This window comes from Siphateles boraxobius, unplaced genomic scaffold, assembly GCF_051911475.1.
Source record: "Siphateles boraxobius isolate OS27281-9 unplaced genomic scaffold, OSU_SipBor_1 46, whole genome shotgun sequence".
Taxonomy (NCBI): Eukaryota; Metazoa; Chordata; class Actinopteri; order Cypriniformes; family Leuciscidae; genus Siphateles; species Siphateles boraxobius.
Window position 1 is genome coordinate 12647245 of NW_027509097.1, and position 19778 is coordinate 12667022.

Here is a 19778-nt window from a genome sequence, read left to right on the forward strand (position 1 = left end):
ACTCCCAGCCTGTTTCATTACTCAAAACCGCAATCATGGGTAAGACTGCCGACCTGACTGCTGTCCAGAAGGCCATCATTGACACCCTCAAGCAAGAGGGTAAGACACAGAAAGAAATTGCGGCGTGGCATGGAAGCAATAAGCCTGTGGCACTGCTGAGGTGTTATGGAGGCCCAGGATGCTTCGATAGCGGCCTTAAGCTCATCCAGAGTGTTGGGTCTTGTGTCTCTCAACTTTCTCTTCACAATATCCCACAGATTCTCTATGGGGTTCAGGTCAGGAGAGTTGGCAGGCCAATTGAGCACAGTAATACCATGGTCAGTAAACCATTTACCAGTGGTTTTGGCACTGTGAGCAGGTGCCAGGTCGTGCTGAAAAATGAAATCTTCATCTCCAGAAAGCTTTTCAGCAGATGGAAGCATGAAGTGCTCCAAAATCTCCTGATAGCTAGCTGCATTGACTCTGCCCTTGATAAAACACAGTGGACCAACACCAGCAGCTGACATGGCACCCCAGACCATCACTAACTGTGGGTACTCCAGTGCTGCTTCTCTGTAGCCCAGGTCAGGCGCTTCTGCCGCTGTTTCTGGTTCAAAAGTGGCTTGACCTGGGGAATGCGGCACCTGTAGCCCATTTCCGGCACACGCCTGTGCACGGTGGCTCTGGATGTTTCTACTCCAGACTCAGTCCACTGCTTTCGCAGGTCCCCCAAGGTCTGGAATCGGTCCTTCTCCACAATCTTCCTCAGGGTCCGCTCACCTCTTCTCGTTGTGCAGCGTTTTTTGCCACACTTTTTCCTTCCCACAGACTTCCCACTGAGGTGCCTTGATACAGCACTCTGGGAACAGCCTATTCGTTCAGAAATTTCTTTCTGTGTCTTACCCTCTTGCTTGAGGGTGTCAATGAAGGCCTTCTGGACAGCAGTCAGGTCGGCAGTCTTACCCATGATTGCGGTTTTGAGTAATGAAACAGGCTGGGAGTTTTTAAAAGCCTCAGGAATCTTTTGCAGGTTTTTAGAGTTAATTAGTTGATTCAGATGATTAGGTTAATAGCTCGTTCAGAGAACCTTTTCATGATATGCTAATTTTTTGAGATAGGAATTTTGGGTTTTCATGAGCTGTATGCCAAAATCATCAGTATTAAAACAATAAAAGACCTGAAATATTTCAGTTGGTGTGCAATGAATCTAAAATATATGAAAGTTAAATTTTTATCATTACATTATGGAAAATAATGAACTTTATCATAATATGCTAATTTTTTGAGAAGGACCTGTATATGTATACATATACATATATTATATATAAAAATGGAGATTACAAGTTTCTTTGTACGCTACAGCTATGCTAGTTACAGAACTAATTGTTCAAGATAAACAAGCTGCTCTTTTTGTTCTCCTTCGAACTGGTTGTCAATTTAAATTCTATGCATTTATTATCTCGTCTAATGCGGAGCTGAGTCAATCAAGCGCTGATTAAAATGAAGCGGTCATGGCTAATTTTCTTTTTTAAATATTTCAGTGTAAAAGTTTCCTCCACTCTGCCACGGACATAAGATGCATTAGTATTCAGGCAATCACATGCACACTTCTCACTAAATCCACCGACACAATGGAAACAGAAAGCCGAGAGAAAATGGCACATTACAATGGCTCCATTTTAACAAGCAATTGTCTTTCACTCTAAATGAAATACACTGCTGGTATTTGGGTTGTTTGTTTACACTAAAACAATGAGAGGGTCTCGACTAAGGTAAAACAGTTCCTCTCTTTGTCTCGGTTTCTACAGTATTTCTATACGTCTGCATTCTTTATTGTCATGTTTCCAAGAACTATGTTTATTTCTACTATATTTTGTTTCATCGTATGTCCTAGTTTGCCTAAGCTGTTGTAAATACAAGATGTCAACTCCTGGATAATCCTGTTAAGATTTGTATTGTTCTACAAATTAAATAATGCAAAATGCAATTCTATGCAACCCATGTATCTACAGCTGAACCTAGTGTGTCTCACGAGTATACATTTGCATTTTCCCTGCACATTTAGAATTTAATGACGAGCCGTATTGAACGCAATGATGAGCAACGGACGACAACGTAGCACTTATGGGAAGCACAAGATTTTCCGAGCTTCATTACCACTTCAGCCATCGAACACTCAACATTTACCATCAACCATCATCTCTCACGTCTGCACTCAAGAAGAAAAGAAGTTTGCGAGAGCAAATAATCTCTGTGATGGAAGAGATGGTTTATGAAGAGCTTGAAGTGAAATAAAAATTAAAAGACTAATACAACCGCCTCCTTTTCATCATGATTGACAAACGAGAGCAATGGGATTATTTCTCATCTCTGATCTCTTGTCAAGCTTTTGTCAGGGCTTTTCAGGCGACTGAGAGGCTGGTGAATTTGATAACCCTGGCTCTGACATTTTCAGCCTTCTAAAGCCCCAAGAGCAATCATCTCTGCTGACATTTGGAAAGGATACCAGGGTTACCTTTTTTTAACTGTGAGAAACCACAATCACAGACAAAGGAATTTTGTCCTTAACCCTGTGATTCAGACTCTTTTCCCTGAGCCCTGCCAGCCTTTTATTGTTCCCATTGTTTATAGCTGCATGGCTTAGATTGTGTGTGAATGTGTGTGTCTGTGTGAGAACATGCGTATAAAGGCTTAGAGCTCTTACCTGTTGGGTAGCGCTCAATGACTGGCAGATCATCCACCTGCAAGGTGGCGTTACCACCACTTCTCGTAAAGCGAACTATGTGGTACTTTCCATCATTTACAAACTTTGAGGTCTCTTCAATGTTTATGTCATCAGTGCCCACATTGAACACCACTCTGATATTGCCTTTTTCCTGTAAAGATAGAGAAAGAGAAAGGAAAAGAGAAAGAAAGAGGGAGATAAAAAAAAAGGAATTTAAGATTCTATCATAGCCATTCTGCTCTGATTCGCTTCGCCAAAATAAAGCGGTTGAGTTATATTCTCTGCCTTATTTTAGCACATGAAGATCGCACTTAATGAACATCTTTCTGTGTTTGCAACCTTTCGGAAGAAAATTTTTGATTATTAATAAAGGCCCTCATATAAAGAGGCAGCTATACTCTATCTTAACTGGCAATATAACAGATGTCCCGAGTTTATTGAGGACCAAACAAGGTGATAGTTTATCAGACTGTGCACAATTTCTCCTGACAACACAATGCATCAGAAAGATTTACCACCACTTTAATTCGCCAGCAAAAGGTGGCATTCATATTTAATAACAAAAATATCTATTATTTATGTTTTATTGAGGTTATTACATGAAGGAAATGAATAGTAACAAAGAAATTGATAATAATTAGTGAGGATATATTTGTTATGTCTGTGTACATTAAAAGAATGCTACGGTTTTGGTTCATACATTTGGTGAATATTAAAATAAATTCAATTTAGTATGTTTTATTGCATCAGCTATGTGATATGCAAGTGATAATGTACAGTCAGCGACTCATTATGACAAAATAAATCCTGACAGTTTGATTAGGACACCACTGCACAGAGGGAGGGTTTTGTTTCATCCTGAAGTAGTTTATTTCATATTAACGACTGGCTGACTATACACTATCCTGCTCATTACATGATTACTTACCAATTTAAGAAATAAATGGACATCAAATATTGATTTTAGCTGAAATTATTTAATCAAATGAGAAGAAAGGAAACACTGATATCAATCACATGAGAAGAAAGGAAACACACCCGGTACAATGTACTGATTATACAAAAACATTATATGGATTATTTTTTTTTGAATATTGAGGTAAAAAATGTTTAATAAATGACTGCTGAACTGCATAACTGCCTGTTGCGAAAGGCAATTGATATCCTGCATAGCTATGCAAGTTTCATGTCTCTTGTAACACCCGTGTCCTATTTCTTTTCACATCGTAAAATAATTTAAACTCAATCTCTTCTGAATCAGTCCTTCAGTGTGATACAAAACTTCTCAGCTTTCTGTGGGGTTCTGATTTCTAATATATATATATATGTATAATGTATAACATTGTGCATGGAAGGACTCACATGCTACATTTAGGGGGAAAGAATATTACCAGCAGCAATCTGTAATTTTAAAGGGGTGGCACGACTGCTGCAGATGTCAAAATAAAATTTACTGTGTCACACATTAAGCCTTGTAAACTAAATAATACTACTTTTTCATTCCCGTTCATGTTCAAAAGTTTCGCAACAAGCCTGCAGGCAGATAACATAATCGAATCACAGGAAATCACAGGGAAAAAAATAACCTTATAAGATTTTTTTCCCCTTGAAATCAGCGCCTCAAGGCAATATGCTGGTCATACAGAATAATGTGTGACAGTCTCAGTGAAACGGAATCTAATCTGTATTCTGATGCAGCGCTTGTCATTTTCTGTGTAAATTCTCATCAATGCATGTTGCTGTCTTATTAATGCGAGCAGTGAGAGTGAAATCACTCTGTGTGCTTCACATCCACACCACTAGATGGCCTCAATCCTTAATGGTTTTCTATTTGATGCAGCTCAGTGGGTGGGATTCAGTTTTGCTAATTACAATAAAATGTATTCATGTGCAAACAATCTCTTCTCACGAAAGCACTTGCTTATAATAACTCGATCCACGGTGCTCGTCTTATATAAAACAGTAACTATGCCCACTCTGTGCTCTGCTTGATGACCTACGTGCCTACATGCACTACTTAGTTAACCAAAAACTTGTTGCAAACTTGTTATGAAAGCTATTACAAGCCTTGACATGAGCACAGACAATTGTGAAAATGGTTGTTTGACAAATGTACGACAGACGGAGGCCATTAGCTTAAAAACACTGAAATACTCTGCTGTGGGAACGTGTGGTCCTTCCGATTGATTGGTTGCAGATTGCAAAAGCTACATGTGGCATTTGAAAATAATGAAATGAGGTGTGTGTGAGAAGATCCCTCTGCGATTTCCCCTAATTCACACCTATCTGCAGGAAGAGAGCTAGCAGAGGACAAATCGCAACACCAGACTTCATTATACCCTCCCTGGAGATGTGTGTTTTTGTCTGGATACTCTCAAGCTTTCTTTTTCTGTCTTTCTCTCTCTCTCTCTCACACACACACACACACACACACACACACACACACACACACACACACACACACACACACACACACACACACACACACACACACACACACACACACACACACACACACACACACACACACACACACACACACACACACGTTATCATCTCCAGCTGGGCCGAGGCTGGATGTTTCTTCCGCCTCTCACACCCCATAATGAAGACAGACTCTGCCCGTTAGCTCTTCCCATCACCGGGAACAATGGGGCAGCATCTCCTTCACCCTCCTCTGTGCTCTCTAACAGTGTTTCTCCAGGGCCAATCTCTCCCTCCCTGCCCATCTTTTCAGCTTTGTGGTCAGAGAAGTGATGTGAGAGCTTGGCCTGCACTCCAACGGGCTGTGACACTCCACGCCCCATTCTAATTGGAGAATGACCTCTCTTTCACCCTTTTGGTAGCTGACCTCGTCCTTCACTCAAGGTTCGGTGGCTGGCCAACACCAAGAGTGGCAGGCCTTTTGTAACCTCGTAAATGACAGAGTTGAATCATCGGGGGAAAATATACATCCTAATAAAGTCCGTAAGCAGGGGCTAAAATTAACACTCGCCAAGCCCCAAATGTGGGTAAAAATCGGCATTGGAGAGTATATGAAACGATGTCAATCGCCAGTTTGCCGGTAACATTTTTATTAATCCTAACAATGATGTGAGAATGTCACAAATGTTTGAGCATTGCCAATTCAAATATTACAGCGCTGTGCAAGAAGACGCGAAAAGGAACTACATTTTTTTTAGTGCACAGACATCCAAAGCGCACACCCAGAAAGCCGTGTCTCAGACAGTGAGCGAATTGAGCTCTCTTTCACGCGCTTGAATGGACAAATTCACACAAAATTATGAAAAAAAAAAAAAAACACGCCTGTCTCTGCGTGTATCCTTGTAAACATTGTCGGTTATGGCTTATGTGAATGTAAACAGCCAAGAAAGACAACGCATGTGTACAGTATCAGTATATTGGATCCATGCATTATGTCTTAAAGTGACAGCATCCTAATATTCCTAATGCTGTCTGAGATTTCAATGTTAATCAAACAACAAAAGACAAAGAAAAAAATCTCTCACTACTCTTGACTGAATAACTTTTGTAGCTTTATTAAGGATTAATCTATATAGAATTTATACAGAGAAGACTATGCAGTGTTATTGTACAGTTGATTGTACATTCAATTTCTATACCTGAAACCTACTGTAAGACCTACCTGAAAAACCTGTTTATTTTAATTGTATCTTTGTTCTACGGTATTTACTACAATAGCTACTTGTTCTATTGCTTGTAATTTGATTATTTGTTCTTTTACTGACTGTTTACTTTTTATAAATAATTTATAAAAAAATATTTTTTTCAATTTATATTAGTTAGGCTAGTAGTTTTAGCTGTGGTACTGAAATTGGAATAGAGAATTGTGAATTTTTGCTGGTCTCAAAGATTTTGGCCCGTAAAAAATATTTATTTCTGGTAATTTTTCTGAAGCCACCGGCCATTAGCAGGTATGGCAAAAAAATTAGTTTTAGGCCCTGTCCATAAGCATTCTTTAAGTTAGTTCGGACTTGGACAAAGGGGCTCAGACCATTGCAGAGTGCTACTTCCTGCAATCTTAAAGTGGGCATGGTTTAAAAGAGACACCCTACGTCCTACATTCAGTCTCGGGTGTAATAATGTCCCAGTTTCGCAGAATTTTCTGTTAAAAAAAAAAAGGAAGGCGGCTCTATTATGAATGCCTTAGGGGCTAAACATACGGGAGGGAAAAGCAAAATTGAGCCGTGACACCAAATCCCAGATTACCACAGAATAACAAATGTTTTGGGTGATGTTCTCAGGATTCTGTGTTCACTAAATGATCCCTAAAGCGAGCGAAGGATGGGGTGTCATTTAAAAGGAGGGCCCAGTTCTACATCACTGCATCTCAGCTGTCCCTGTCCGTCTCCAGCTTCGTGTCACCTCTCCACTGAGGCCTGCAGTGCTGCTCTAAATATAAAGAACTAATACAACTGGATTCTCATTAGACTCAATGGGGGTTGTTATAGCAACACAGTTCTCTAGAGTTCTCTCGTTTCTTGTAGGCAATTAGGTGACAACCACGGAGCCATCCTGATTGACAGAGCATTTCATCTACACTGGAACTGTGATGATCTCCCCTCACCAGACACAAAATAACCTAGTTGTTCTGAACTTGAGAATATGGTTGTAAAAAATAAATTAGAAATAGTTTAGAGTAAGTTTCTCGTGCTGCTAAATATACTTTATATATATTTAAATATTTATACTTACCAAATATTTGTTTAATTACTTAAGGCAGGACACCAGAGGTGAATAGGGTAAAATAAATAAATTAGAAGTAGTTTAGGGGAGAGTAGGTTTATGCTAAATATACTTTAGATATACAGTACTTCCTAAATATTTATTTCATTACTTAAGACAAGACAATGTAGGTGAATAAGGTAAAAATTTAATACTTTTATTTCCCCAGTTGCTTAATCACGGTGCATTAAAATAAAATATTTTGTATTAAAGGTTTTCTGAAATATTTTGTTTAAATATGCAAAGGATGTATTATCTAATTAAAAATGCACTAATATGCATAATATTCCAGAACATAAATTCAAACATTTGACAAAGCTAGGTTCAAAATACTTTTTTTTTTTTAAAAGGGGATTTTGGATATCTTTTTTCATTCACTCCATAAATCAGAAAACACTGTTTACAGCCAATGGAAAAAAAATAGTTTTCACCATTTTTTTAGGAATCAAATTTTATATAAATCAGGCAAATGATATTTAAACAAAACATTCGGAATATAGTTAGAACTAAAACTAGAAAATTTGGTGCAAGTGCTACTGAAGTGAAGTGAAGAGATTTCTGGCTCAGTGCAAAAGAAAAAAAAAAAAACGTTTTAAGAAAACGATTTATAGGATATGTATAGCAATTAAAATCTACAGATACAAATAGATAAAGTGTAATAAAATAAACACTTAATGTGTATAGTATTTTGGATCCACAAGTCTGAAAGAAGACAAGTTATGGAAGCGAAATAGCCCAAAATCTCAAAAACAATGGTTTTGCCTGTAGTGTCTTGCCTTAAAGCCACAGTTCCAAAATGAAAATCCATCATCATTTCATTCATCATTTACTCACCCTAATGCCATTCCAAAGCTACTCGAAGATGATCAACCTTCCAAATCGACCCCATTCACTTCAAAATACCTTCTTTTGAGCCCCACAAAGAAAGTGCAGGTGAAGAGGTACAGGTTTGGAACCGACATCAGGGCGAGTTAATAATGACAAAAATTTCATTTTTGGGTGAACTATCCCTTTAAGCTCTAAATAAATCAGTGAAATAATTGTGATATAGGCAAAATGTTCCATCAAGAGGAGCCAAATACACACAAAGGGTTGAGGCGGTTGCTCCGGAAACCTGGAGGACAAGAGCCACTAATGATGTGTCTTATTTAGGAAAAGGTGCAAGCAGAAGCTTATGGAGTATGACGGAGTGTGTGTGCCACAGCAGGGATGCTGATCTGCCATGGCATTCAGCTTAAATGAGCTGGTGCATCCAGGAAACCTCAGCCACTTTACATAAAGAGCCTCTCAGTAATGCTCAAGCTAATACCAAGGGAATGCGCTTAATTGGATAGAACACCCAGACATGCAATATACGCTCTCATAAATAACTTGTGTTTGATATTAGATCAAAATATCACACCATGTGTGACACGCTTCGGAGTGCATGTGCCCTTCTGTTTGAGTACTGCAGGTTTGGTGAAACAGATAAATTTGTTGTGTCCGCAGAATAATTCCACTTTGGCAAGCAGTTCTTGTTGTTTCACCCCCTCCTCCTCCTCTCTTTCTTTGTGTCTCTCTCTCTCTTGCTGTAGCGTTCGTTCGCTCGCTCTCACAATCTCTCTTTATCTTCTGGTAAGGGCTGGATCTGGTGAGATCATGAATCTTTTTGGCAGCAGAGAATTCTTTTCTAAGTTAAATACTGAAAATAGCACTCTGTCCTAGTTCCTCTCGAACCTGAAAACCACATGCACTCTATGGGCGTTGTCTACACAAGCCATCCAAGAAGTCACGCATATTGTCTCCCTACTGCAGTGCCGAGTTATGAGTTCCAGATGAAAAAAACAACAACAAAAATAACATAAAAATGGCGGACTGAATGCAATATTTCTCGCAGACAATATTATATCATATTACAATCGACAAATCCAAGGCGTTCTAAAGTGCTGCTATTTTTGTAGTGGTTCTTGTCAACCCGTCACTGGTCTTCAATAGTAACACGTTCTTTCATGCATTGACTCTAATCTGAAGATAAAAGCGTGGTAAAAAAAATTTTTTTAAATGCAAAATGAACGAGTGGGTTGAGTTTGTCACAAACAGAGCATTCAAAAGAACACCTGTCTTTTTTATTTTGATGAATAAATTTAAATATTCGGCTTTTACTTCTGCTGCCATCTGTCTGCTTATCCTTTCAGATACTAAAGATAGCAAAGTCACAGTTTGCCATATGGCGCACTTATTCAAGAAAAAATGGCTGACGAAGACCAAATATTAAATCGTCTGTGGCCAGTCAAACTGTTCTCCAAGCAACTCGTAAATTGCATAATGACCTGGCATATAGTTTGACGGTATGTAAAAATGACAGCGTGCATGAATGACTTGTACTCAAATTATACGGGTAAGTGGATGGAGAAAATAAGTGTCGTTGGATTTCGACGGAGAAGCAAAATGGCATTTCTCCATAGCACTGGCTGTTTCCATCTAAGCTGTTGGGTGGAGACAGGCTTAGTCTGCACTGACGGTATGAGGTCAACATACACTTTTGCTGTCACTCAGAGCCATGTCACACGTCACTCATGTCTGACCAGGTATGTCCTGCCCACTCAGACACAATTGAAGCAGAAAATCAGCATCTGTCACTCTCTTTCACTTTCACCTTCATCCAAATGCGAGTGTGTGTGCATGTGTGTAAGCATATGAGTCTCTTTGGCTGCCCGGAGTCATTTTGACTGGAGGCATCATATATAAAATATATGATTCATTTACATATTCATTTTCAATTACCTAATTTTAAAGGTACAATTTGCCCAAAAAATGTTTCCTTCAGTGGAACACAAAAGGTGATTTTTTTAATAATATCCTGGCTGTTCTTTTCACAAATTAAAATGAATGGGGACTAGGTCTGTAAATCAGCAAAAGCAGTAAAACAACAAAAAGCACCGTAATCGTATCATGAACCCGCTATATTCCAAGTCTTCTCATGCCAAACTTTAGATTTGTTTGATAATTAAACTGAATTTTAAGTTGTAATACACTGATCTTCTCTTCTTCTGAAGCCTTAAAATGCACAACAGGAATAGACTTCATTTTTAAAATATATTAAAATATGCTTGTTGATAAATTGTAATAATATTTCATAATTATAAATGCAGCCTGGGTGAGCATAAGATACTTCTTTCAAAAACATTAAACAAATTATACCAACCTCAAACTTTTGAATGTTAGTTTCATTCAAACAATTCGAATGAACTATAAAAATGGCACATTGATGCTATAGCTTAATTAGTTCTCTCATCACATGACCAAATGTCAATGGAGGTAATGATGCCAGTAAACCGGAGATGGTGATATTATATGGCTCCGAAATACTGGGAATATAGTGCACAAGACCACTTATAGACCACTTTCATGATCATTTTGTGGTGATTTCTTGTTATTATTTAATTGCACACAAAAAAGTCCATCATGGTAGCAAGAAAGTCTCAAAACAGAGTGAGTAAAATGACAATATTCAATTTTGGGTGAATTATCCCTTTAACATGGTCACTCTACCTGTTATCGCTGACATCTCAGCACAGGTGCTCTCTGAAGGCTGTTTATATTCACCTCCTTTCTCTCATTCCCTCACACACATTCTCTATCCCCTTGTCAGTACCGTTCACACCTCTGTACCTCTCACTGCTGAGTTAGCTGTGATTGTCACCATTCTTCAATTGGACTGATGTGCTCATTAGACTGCCCACACGCTCACACACTCTTTTGGCATGGAGAGTGTGAGAGGTCAGAAAGTGCTAATGATTTGGTCAAACCCCAGGGGTATAATCACTTGGCTTTGACTCGTTTACAGTCATCATCCATTTCTCCTTTACTCCTGTCCTGCTTGGCGCCTTGCATGGCTGCCACAAATGTCCGGGCCGTCCGCAGGGCATTTGGCCATGGGTTCGAGCAGCTGGCAAGCTCATCTTGAGCAGAAGAAAAGTATTTAATAGGCCATTACCCCTTAAAATGCAACATTATGGTGAGTGAGAGAATGCATACAAATGTTTTCTTTTTCTGTACAGTACCTGTCTCACCATTCCTTACAGTTCTCGCTCTCCATCTTGTTATTTCTCTCTCTGCATGAGCAAGTGGCTCAATGATTTGGGGTGAACGATGACTAATGATAATCCCCAGTGATGGTGATATGATGAGATTTAAATGAACTCTGTCACAAGTGTTTAGGGTCATAAGCAGAAACGGGGCGTGGGGGGAGGGACGCCCCTGTCTGTTTGAAAAATCAGGACATCAAGGCCCGCTCGTTAACATGGTCAATGATCCTAAGTTAATTCACTTTGAGAAAGGCAGTCTCTGGATAATGATATCCTTCCCAGTCTACAGACAGGTTTATCAAAACATTCCGTTACATCACCGAACAGTCTCGCCATTAATGTCAATACTGACATGCTTAATCTAGTCAGTGCCTAAATATAATTAACGGAAATGGAAGGGTATATCTCCCCCCCTCCCCCACCAGTTAATTATGGGGTAAAAATGATACTGGATATCTGTAATGATTTCAACTGCTTTATAGACGGTTAGCGATGTAGGTACAGCTAATTTACCCTCCTACACAACGCTGATTCATTTAGTAAATACCTTTTATGCTGGCTTAGCAGTCATCAGTCCAACAAGCATCAAAAATGGCAGACGTAGCACTGCAGAAACTCCACCAGTCACACATTAGAATTAGCCTAGATATCCACCGCTAATCGCATCAAGACATTAAGGGCCTTTAATTTGCTCATAAACATTCCCTGCCATCCCTATGCCAAAAAGCCATATATCAGTCATGGATGCCTGATTAATTGTCATGCCAATATATGGAAATATATAATCTGTGATGATCTTAATTACAGGCATTATGTAAAGTGTTACATATCTTGGTCTTACGCAACTCCGGCAAGCTAATTTTAAGACGCATTTTCCGAAGACATCATTACTACCTACCATCTTTAATTCCCAAGCTAATATCTGAGCTGAAATGCGTGGAACACGATGTTCGAAGTACATGAGAAGGTAAATCATAACCACAGTCTACAGGGCATCTGATATCATGCTTGCGCTCGGAGCTCCTGTGACGCCTGCTGATCGATAACACAAAATTTATTCAAATATCCTAGCTGGATATTTATGTACGTAGGGCACAGGGTTCACATGTATGCACAAGCATGCAAACTAAACTTACTGTTAATACTTCAGATTTGGTGTATTAATGAAATATTTAAATTCTGTAATTTATTCATCCTCATGTCTTTCCAAACCTGATTTTCTTTCTTCAGCGAAACACAAAAGCAGAACTTTTTAAAAATGTGCCGGACGCACCATGCAATTGTGGCTTTTCAGCTCCACAAAAACATCATAAAAGTAACATATTTTTGTGACAAACATGGTATTTTTTGTTCATTTGTGTGTTATTTTGGAGCTTGACAGCACAAGCCATTCATTTACTTTCATTCATTATATCGAATATATCAGCCATGATATTCTCTTGCATTTTATGGAAAAAATCTAAATCATACCAATTTGGAAAGACATGAGGAGAGTAAATAACGACAGAGTTTTCATTTTCAGCCAAACTGTTCCTTTAAAGGAAAGTGTGAAGTACGTCGTGGCATTGCAGCACTGTAACTGAAGTCTTATAGACAGCAGCATCGTGAACTCCAGGGCTCAGCTGGAGAAATCGTTTCCTCACCTCAATCGCAACGCATTTGCTGAGGCAGTCATGCAACAGTCACGCCATGATGCCACCCCTGAGAGAGCTCGATGATTCTTCTGGGAATCAAGTTTGTGATTACAGCAGGAGTGGGCGTAAAAAAAAATAATAGAACGAACGAAAAATAAATAAATAAAAAACATACATAACTCTTCGAAGCTTAGTGCCAAACACTTTCCTGTCCCCCTTGCCTCCACCTCCTCCACCTCCCACTCCTCCAGCACAGCATGTCATAGGAAACGCGGGTTCTATCAAATAGCATCCTTTGAGCAAGCGTTGGTAGAGCCTTCTATTCTGAACATTATACAGATTTTATTCATGAGGGCGGTCTGAGGCGCTGGAACTTTCTAAAACAGACCAGCACTTTGAGTGTCGGAGGAGGCGTAGAACACTATGATTACCCTAATGATCATTCACAGGGTTTTTCGGGAGCACAGCGCTTGGAGAATTTCTACTCTGGGGTTTGTGTGAGAATGAATGAACACCAGGCATTCTCAGGAGAGTCTGTGTAGGTTCAAGCAATTTCAAACAGTGGGGACTAAAGTCTGAGATCGTATTGAAAATCGGTGATTTTTTCTCATTTAACTCCTTACCCGCCATTGCCGAGTTATCTCGTCTTTTATGAGAAAAAGCCTCCCTGTCATTGACGAGTTTATATGGGTTTCTGTTTTTTCATGGTTATACGGTAGGGGGCGCTATTATGCCTTTCTTGAATGAGTAAAGTATCTCCAGATCAAAACACAGGCAAAGAAGAAGCAGAAAAGAGTGATCTCATGTATAAGCAGATGCACATGAAGAATAATGTGATCATCAACAATAAACAACATATAAATAAAAAAACGGCGTGAAATGTCTACCCAGGAAGTGGTTAGGACTGCAAGTTTTGGGGGTGCTGATGGACTCAATCTACTCCATCTATGTTTTGGTCATTGTACACCGTATCTGATCCAGACGTAGTCTTTGACGAAAACCAGCTTTTTGCTCAAAATGTTGCTTTTTTAATGAAACTTACCCACATTCAAGTGTTAAAAAAATAATGCATGAAGCTAGAATAAAACTCAGCTAGAAGGCTCAGTTCTTTCTTTTGATATATTGCATGTTTTTTTTTTGTTTTGTTTTTTTCATACAACCAAATATGGGCCATGACATTTTTCCTTGAAAATGACCAAAAATGCTATCAGTGGCTGGCAACTTTAAAACAAAAATGCTGGCGGGGAAAGAATTAAACCTGGAAATAAAGTTTAAACGTTTTATTTTTTTTAAAGCAAAAATTATGACTCAAGATTCTGCAATATTTCTTAGTCTAAATGGGTACATTTGTGGCATTGATCGTGCGACTCTTTGTACCAACGATCAGATGTTCTTTCAGCTCACTGGATAATTCTCCAATCATGCTGTATAACACAATCATCAGGTTTGACACAAACTTGAGGAATTCATGCAGCTCATTGCTGTTGTGTTAAAGTGAAAGGAGTTTCTACTAAATACTAAGATCATCTGGAATCTATTCAATTCAAATGTCACTTAAACTGCTATGCTGATAATATATATTTATAATGAAAAACTGTATTAAATTAGTAAAACAGATGTATTTTCACGTGTGTTCTCAGACTTTGTGACCCAACTGCAAGTGTTTGTTTATGTCAGACTCACAATCTGAAGCTGCAGGTAGTCTCCCAGGCCAGAAGAGCTGTCCACCCTAACCAGCACTGCATCCTTCTGCTGAGTGCTAAACCCGACAGCCAGTCGGTCAGCTCGTGTGCTCGGTCTGTCGTTGGGCGGCCATGTGTACACAATGAGCCCTCCATCACGTCCGAATATGTATGTGGTTCCCGCTGCAGAATAAGAAAGAGAGAGGAACAGAATATTAAGTGTAAAAACATCAAAGTAAGGGCGAAAACTATTTCCATTTCACATGTGTGTGCGTGCGTATGCGCGGCTCTGCTCCATTACACAAAGCGCGGGAGTTTCTTGATGAACCCATCAGAGTGCCAGACAGCCCCTGCTGGTCCCTGATTGGCTAAATTATAGCCCTTATGTGACCCTCGGTACGCTGATGTCACCAGGAGCACCTGTGTCTGCTGAAGCATGAGCTAAACAGAGTCGCTCTTGCTACAACCACTCAACGCCCCATCCGGCCTGTGCTGATTGAGCTGATTACACCCGCCAACACACTGGACAATCAATCCAGCCTCACGGCCCCCAGCCCAGTGCCTACTTCTGCATGCATTTATTCTGCGCGAAGGTGGGCAAACACGGCATGGACTAGACAGCTATTCCTGCTCAGCGAGACGCATGCTAATGCCTGATGGAGCTAATTACAGTGTCAGATGCAGGTAGCTTACTGTGAGCGGGTCACTGTGATTCAACGCCTGCAGGAAGGTTTCTCGGATAAATCGGCGTCGCTTTTTGCAGGGAGAGATCGAGAGAAATTGTTCTAATGGAGTTGATCTCATTAACTGGCGGACTGCGCCAGCTCTTTTGATCTGCCGTTGCTTCAATAGCAAAACGGGCGAAAGCACTACTGCTGGGGCAGGTGCAGTCGGGGTAATGTTCGCAGAGCAAAGAGCTCATCAACCTCAAGATAACAGCCTCGGGAGATGCGAGACGCACTTCAACACTCACTCTCCGAGGAGTGTGACTGCTGCGCTTCTGAGCTCCAGATGCAGATAAGACGGGCAGCGAAGCAGCACGTGGAAAAAAACCCAGAGGAGGCCGGAGCTCTCAGAAGAGCGAGACGCCCCGAGTTAAAGTACTGAGAGCGGTTTCAGAAGAGTTGGGTTATTTCCTGGCACGTTTCTCTATTTGCAGAGGCGTGCTCATTAGCTCCGCTCTCCGTGATTTTTACCAGCGGGCTTTCGTCAGCCCCCTTGACCGCATCTCAATGAGACTGTTTCACACCGTGTCAGCGATCGGCCTGACCCCCTCCAAAAACAACACCCTTGGGGCAGGCACATTCGCTGACACGGGTACACAAATGTTCACAAGCGTGGACAGATTCACGCGCAAACTAACGCCCGGTTAGTGACGACTCCCTTGACGGGCTTGTTCGAAACGCAGGAAAATGAGCTCTGCTCATTAGCGGGGCTCAGATGGTTGAACTTCACACACACATATGCGCACAGGCCATCATAGATGTGAAGCGGATAGGGAGAGCGAATGGATGAGAATTAAGCTCTGTTGAAATCTGTTTCGTGCGAACCGCTAAGGCTGCCTGCCTCATATCTGTCGCTCAGTATGGCGGCAATTCACAGCTGTGGGTGAGTGAATGGATTTGCCGGGAAGGGAAGCGTAAAGCTGTGCAGAGATTTATGGGCACAAATGGGCAATGCATGGTGCTCTAAAAGTTAAAATCAGTGCAATCAACTTTTAAATATACAAGCTGACATCTGACTCATACATGTAATTAAAGGGACAGTTCACCCTTGAAAATTCTGTCATCATTTACTCAACCTCATGCTGTTACAAACTTAAGACATCTTTCTTCTGTGAAACACAAAAGATATTTTGAAGAATGTTTCACCTTATTTTGTATATAAAATGGAAGTCAGTGGGGCCTAAAACAACCTCATAGACTTTCATTGCATAGATAAATAAACAAAGACGTAATTCAAAATTCCTTTGGTTACACTTGATTTAGGGTGTCCTTGTTACAGAGAAATTACACAAGTAAATGCTCATTAATATTATTAACAAAATGTACTTACTAAAGGCCAAGAGTTGTATTTTTGTTGAGGTTTAGTTGCTGGCAATGTTTACAGTTACATGCTTGCATAAAATATTTGCATTACTATAGTATAAAAAGGACACTGTAAAGTATTGTCATATCTTTTGTGTTTCACTCAGGAAAGGAAGTCTTACAGGTTTGGAACAACATGAGAGTGAGTAAATTACTTTTTTGGGGATAAAGAAACTCTAGACAGGGTGATCAGGACTTCATCCAAAGGAGAGTTTACTATGTGAAAATGATAGGCTGACTGAACATTGACTTCTGTTTTTATGCAGCTACTAAGTAAATAAAGTGACAATTATTTATTGATTTGAGCTGAAAAGATTGCATTTTAATATAAGAAAGCGACTGCACAATGCTACGAGTATTGCAGAGAGCTGTCAAACTATTTTGTTTAAATACCAGCTGGATTCTTGGACACGCGGCATAGCGACACAGACTTCACACACAAGATATGGTGCACACGTGGGATATATGGGTTTGAATCTGGCCTGCATCAAGCCTCGATCCTGTTCTCCCCTTTTCTCTTGATAATTTTCTGTCATCTCTCCTCATTCTGCTGCATTCTGTGTCCGTGCAGTCGGCTCTTATCCCAACTACTTGGGCGCTTCTCCAAGACACCCTCTTTTCTTTCTTTCTTTCTTTTCTTATCTCCCTCAGCCTGACTTTTCACTCCCATCCCTGATGTGGTTAAGGAGCTTGCTGCCCTCCCTCTAACGGGGTTAAACCTCTTCTCTGAAGTCTATTTTCTGATGCTGTTAAATGAGGCAGGCTCTTTGTGCAAGCCAGACCATTAGCCCCTTAAATATGTTCCATCATCTCGGCTGGGTGGGCAGCTGGGTCTGGGTTTTAAAGAAGACCCTCGCTACCTAACAACCGTGCGGGTCTTTCCACTCCACCGCCCTTCTAAGGTCAATCAGCAGGAACAAGCAAAGGAGAGAGGGCAGACTGCCGCCCCATAGAAGAGCTGTGTGCGAATGTTTGGGAGAGCTGTTCTAATGAGATAGATATTACCTGGCCCTCTGGAATCCCATCATAGACGTAATCTCCATTATGTGCTGGAGAAATTAAATTACGCACCAGCTTCTTCTTCTGCCAGGGTCTCTGAGTCTCCGTACGGATCCCTCTCTACTCTACACAAGCTAAAATACTATTTTTGCGTAAAGGGATAGTTCAGCAAAAATGAAAATTCTGTCATCGTTTATTAGCTCCCATGTTGTTAGCATACAGGTCTGGAAAAACATGAGGGTGATACAATAATGACAGAAATTGCATTTTTCTGTGGATTATCCCTAAAAGTCTCTTTATTTGCACAAGGTTGCAGAAGTTCCCATGAATGTTTCATCGTTTATTAACCCTCATGTTGCTAGCATACAGGTTTGGAACAACATGAGGGGGATGACATTTCAGAATTTAAATTTTTGGATGAACTATGCCTTTAAGACAATCTATTTGCATAAAACAGCAAAAGGTCCCATTAATGGTTAACATAATGTGCTCTGACACATCGAGACACAGTGAGTTGAAATCAGCATTGTGTAATTCCCCAATCCCCTCGTCCCATATTCAAACAATAATTTCATGTGAGAGAATTTATTTTCTGGTTAACTGTCCCTTTAAGGTTAAGAAGAAGAAATTTATTTGAAGGATAGCCCCTTGAGATGTATCATCTCGTTTTTCGAGGGGGTCCTAGGAACAAACATGAATACAGAAAATAGGTTACATTGTATAACACATAATACTTCCCATTCATACCAACATTTAGCTCTCCATTACTATCTCCTCACATACAGGCCCTCTAAGTACATTGGTACAATAAGTATACAGTTATCACACATAACATGCAGGTTCAGAACCATAGAGAATAATGAAGTTCACGTGATAAGTAGAGATGGGTATACTCAAAAGCATGAGCATATATTCTGCAAATGATCATGAAGTAATGGCCTAAAGAAGCTGAAAGAGGTACAGGATCTAATTACACTTGGTAAATTATTCCAATCTGAAGGAGCTTTAAATTTGAATACCCGACGACCTACTTCTTTTTTAATTTTAGGAACGTAAAAAAATAATTGATCAGTGTGCTTTAAATTATGTACGAGCGAAATGGAATTAGATAATGTTTTAGGTACAAAGGATAATTTAAGTGATAACATTTAAAAATAAACTGAAACCAGTGATAATGCCTTCTAGACTTTAAAGATAACCAGTTTAAGAATTCATACATTTGATTTGGCAATGGTGCGTTTTTTATGGACACCTCAGTACACATCTACAAAGATTATTATAAACAACATTAAGAGGACGAAGATTTGTATCGGAGGTGTTTTGATAAATTATATCGGCATAGTCAAGGATTGGAAGTATTAACTGAATAATAATTATTTTTCTAACCTGACGAGTAAAGCAATTAATAGAGAAATAAAGTAGTCTAAGTCGATATGATATTTTCTTAATAACTGAGTCAATATGTGATCTTAATGACAATTGAGAATCAAGCAGAAGACCTAAATATTTAAACTCATCAACTTTCATCTTTAAAATTAATTAAGTCGTCAGTTGGTAGTGAGATTTGTTTTGTATTAAACAACATATAATAAGTCTTCTTTTTATTTAGCAAAAGTTTGTTAGAAGTGAACCAATTTTGAACTATGTCAAAATCAGACTGGATTGATCGCTGTATATAAGAAATATCCGAGCTAGAAAAGTAAATTAGAGTATTATGCGTAGTATAACAGTATCATCCGCATATAACTAAATTTGACAATTAGAACAAACTTGTGGAAGATTATTTATAAAAATAGAAAACTATAGCGGTCCAAGACATGAGCCCTGAGGTACTCCTCTATCAATAGTTTTAAAATCCG

General features: G+C 39.6%; 2 protein-coding genes across 26 annotated transcripts in view; both read right to left on the minus strand.

Moving 5' to 3' along the window:
• The window catches only part of calm2b (calmodulin 2b, (phosphorylase kinase, delta)), a 376281-nt gene that overhangs the window by 175944 nt on the left and 180559 nt on the right, over positions 1-19778 (minus strand). The gene's annotated exons all lie outside the window — the stretch shown is intronic.
• Positions 1-19778, minus strand: part of nrxn1a (neurexin 1a) — a 204591-nt gene that overhangs the window by 28544 nt on the left and 156269 nt on the right. For all 25 annotated transcript variants that reach the window (XM_077200870.1, XM_077200865.1, XM_077200874.1 and 22 more), the window contains 2 exons: positions 14835-15016; positions 2684-2855 (listed from right to left, as the gene is read on the minus strand). In XM_077200870.1, the coding sequence (XP_077056985.1) occupies positions 2684-2855; positions 14835-15016 (354 nt within the window). The remainder of the gene's footprint in view (positions 1-2683; positions 2856-14834; positions 15017-19778) is intronic.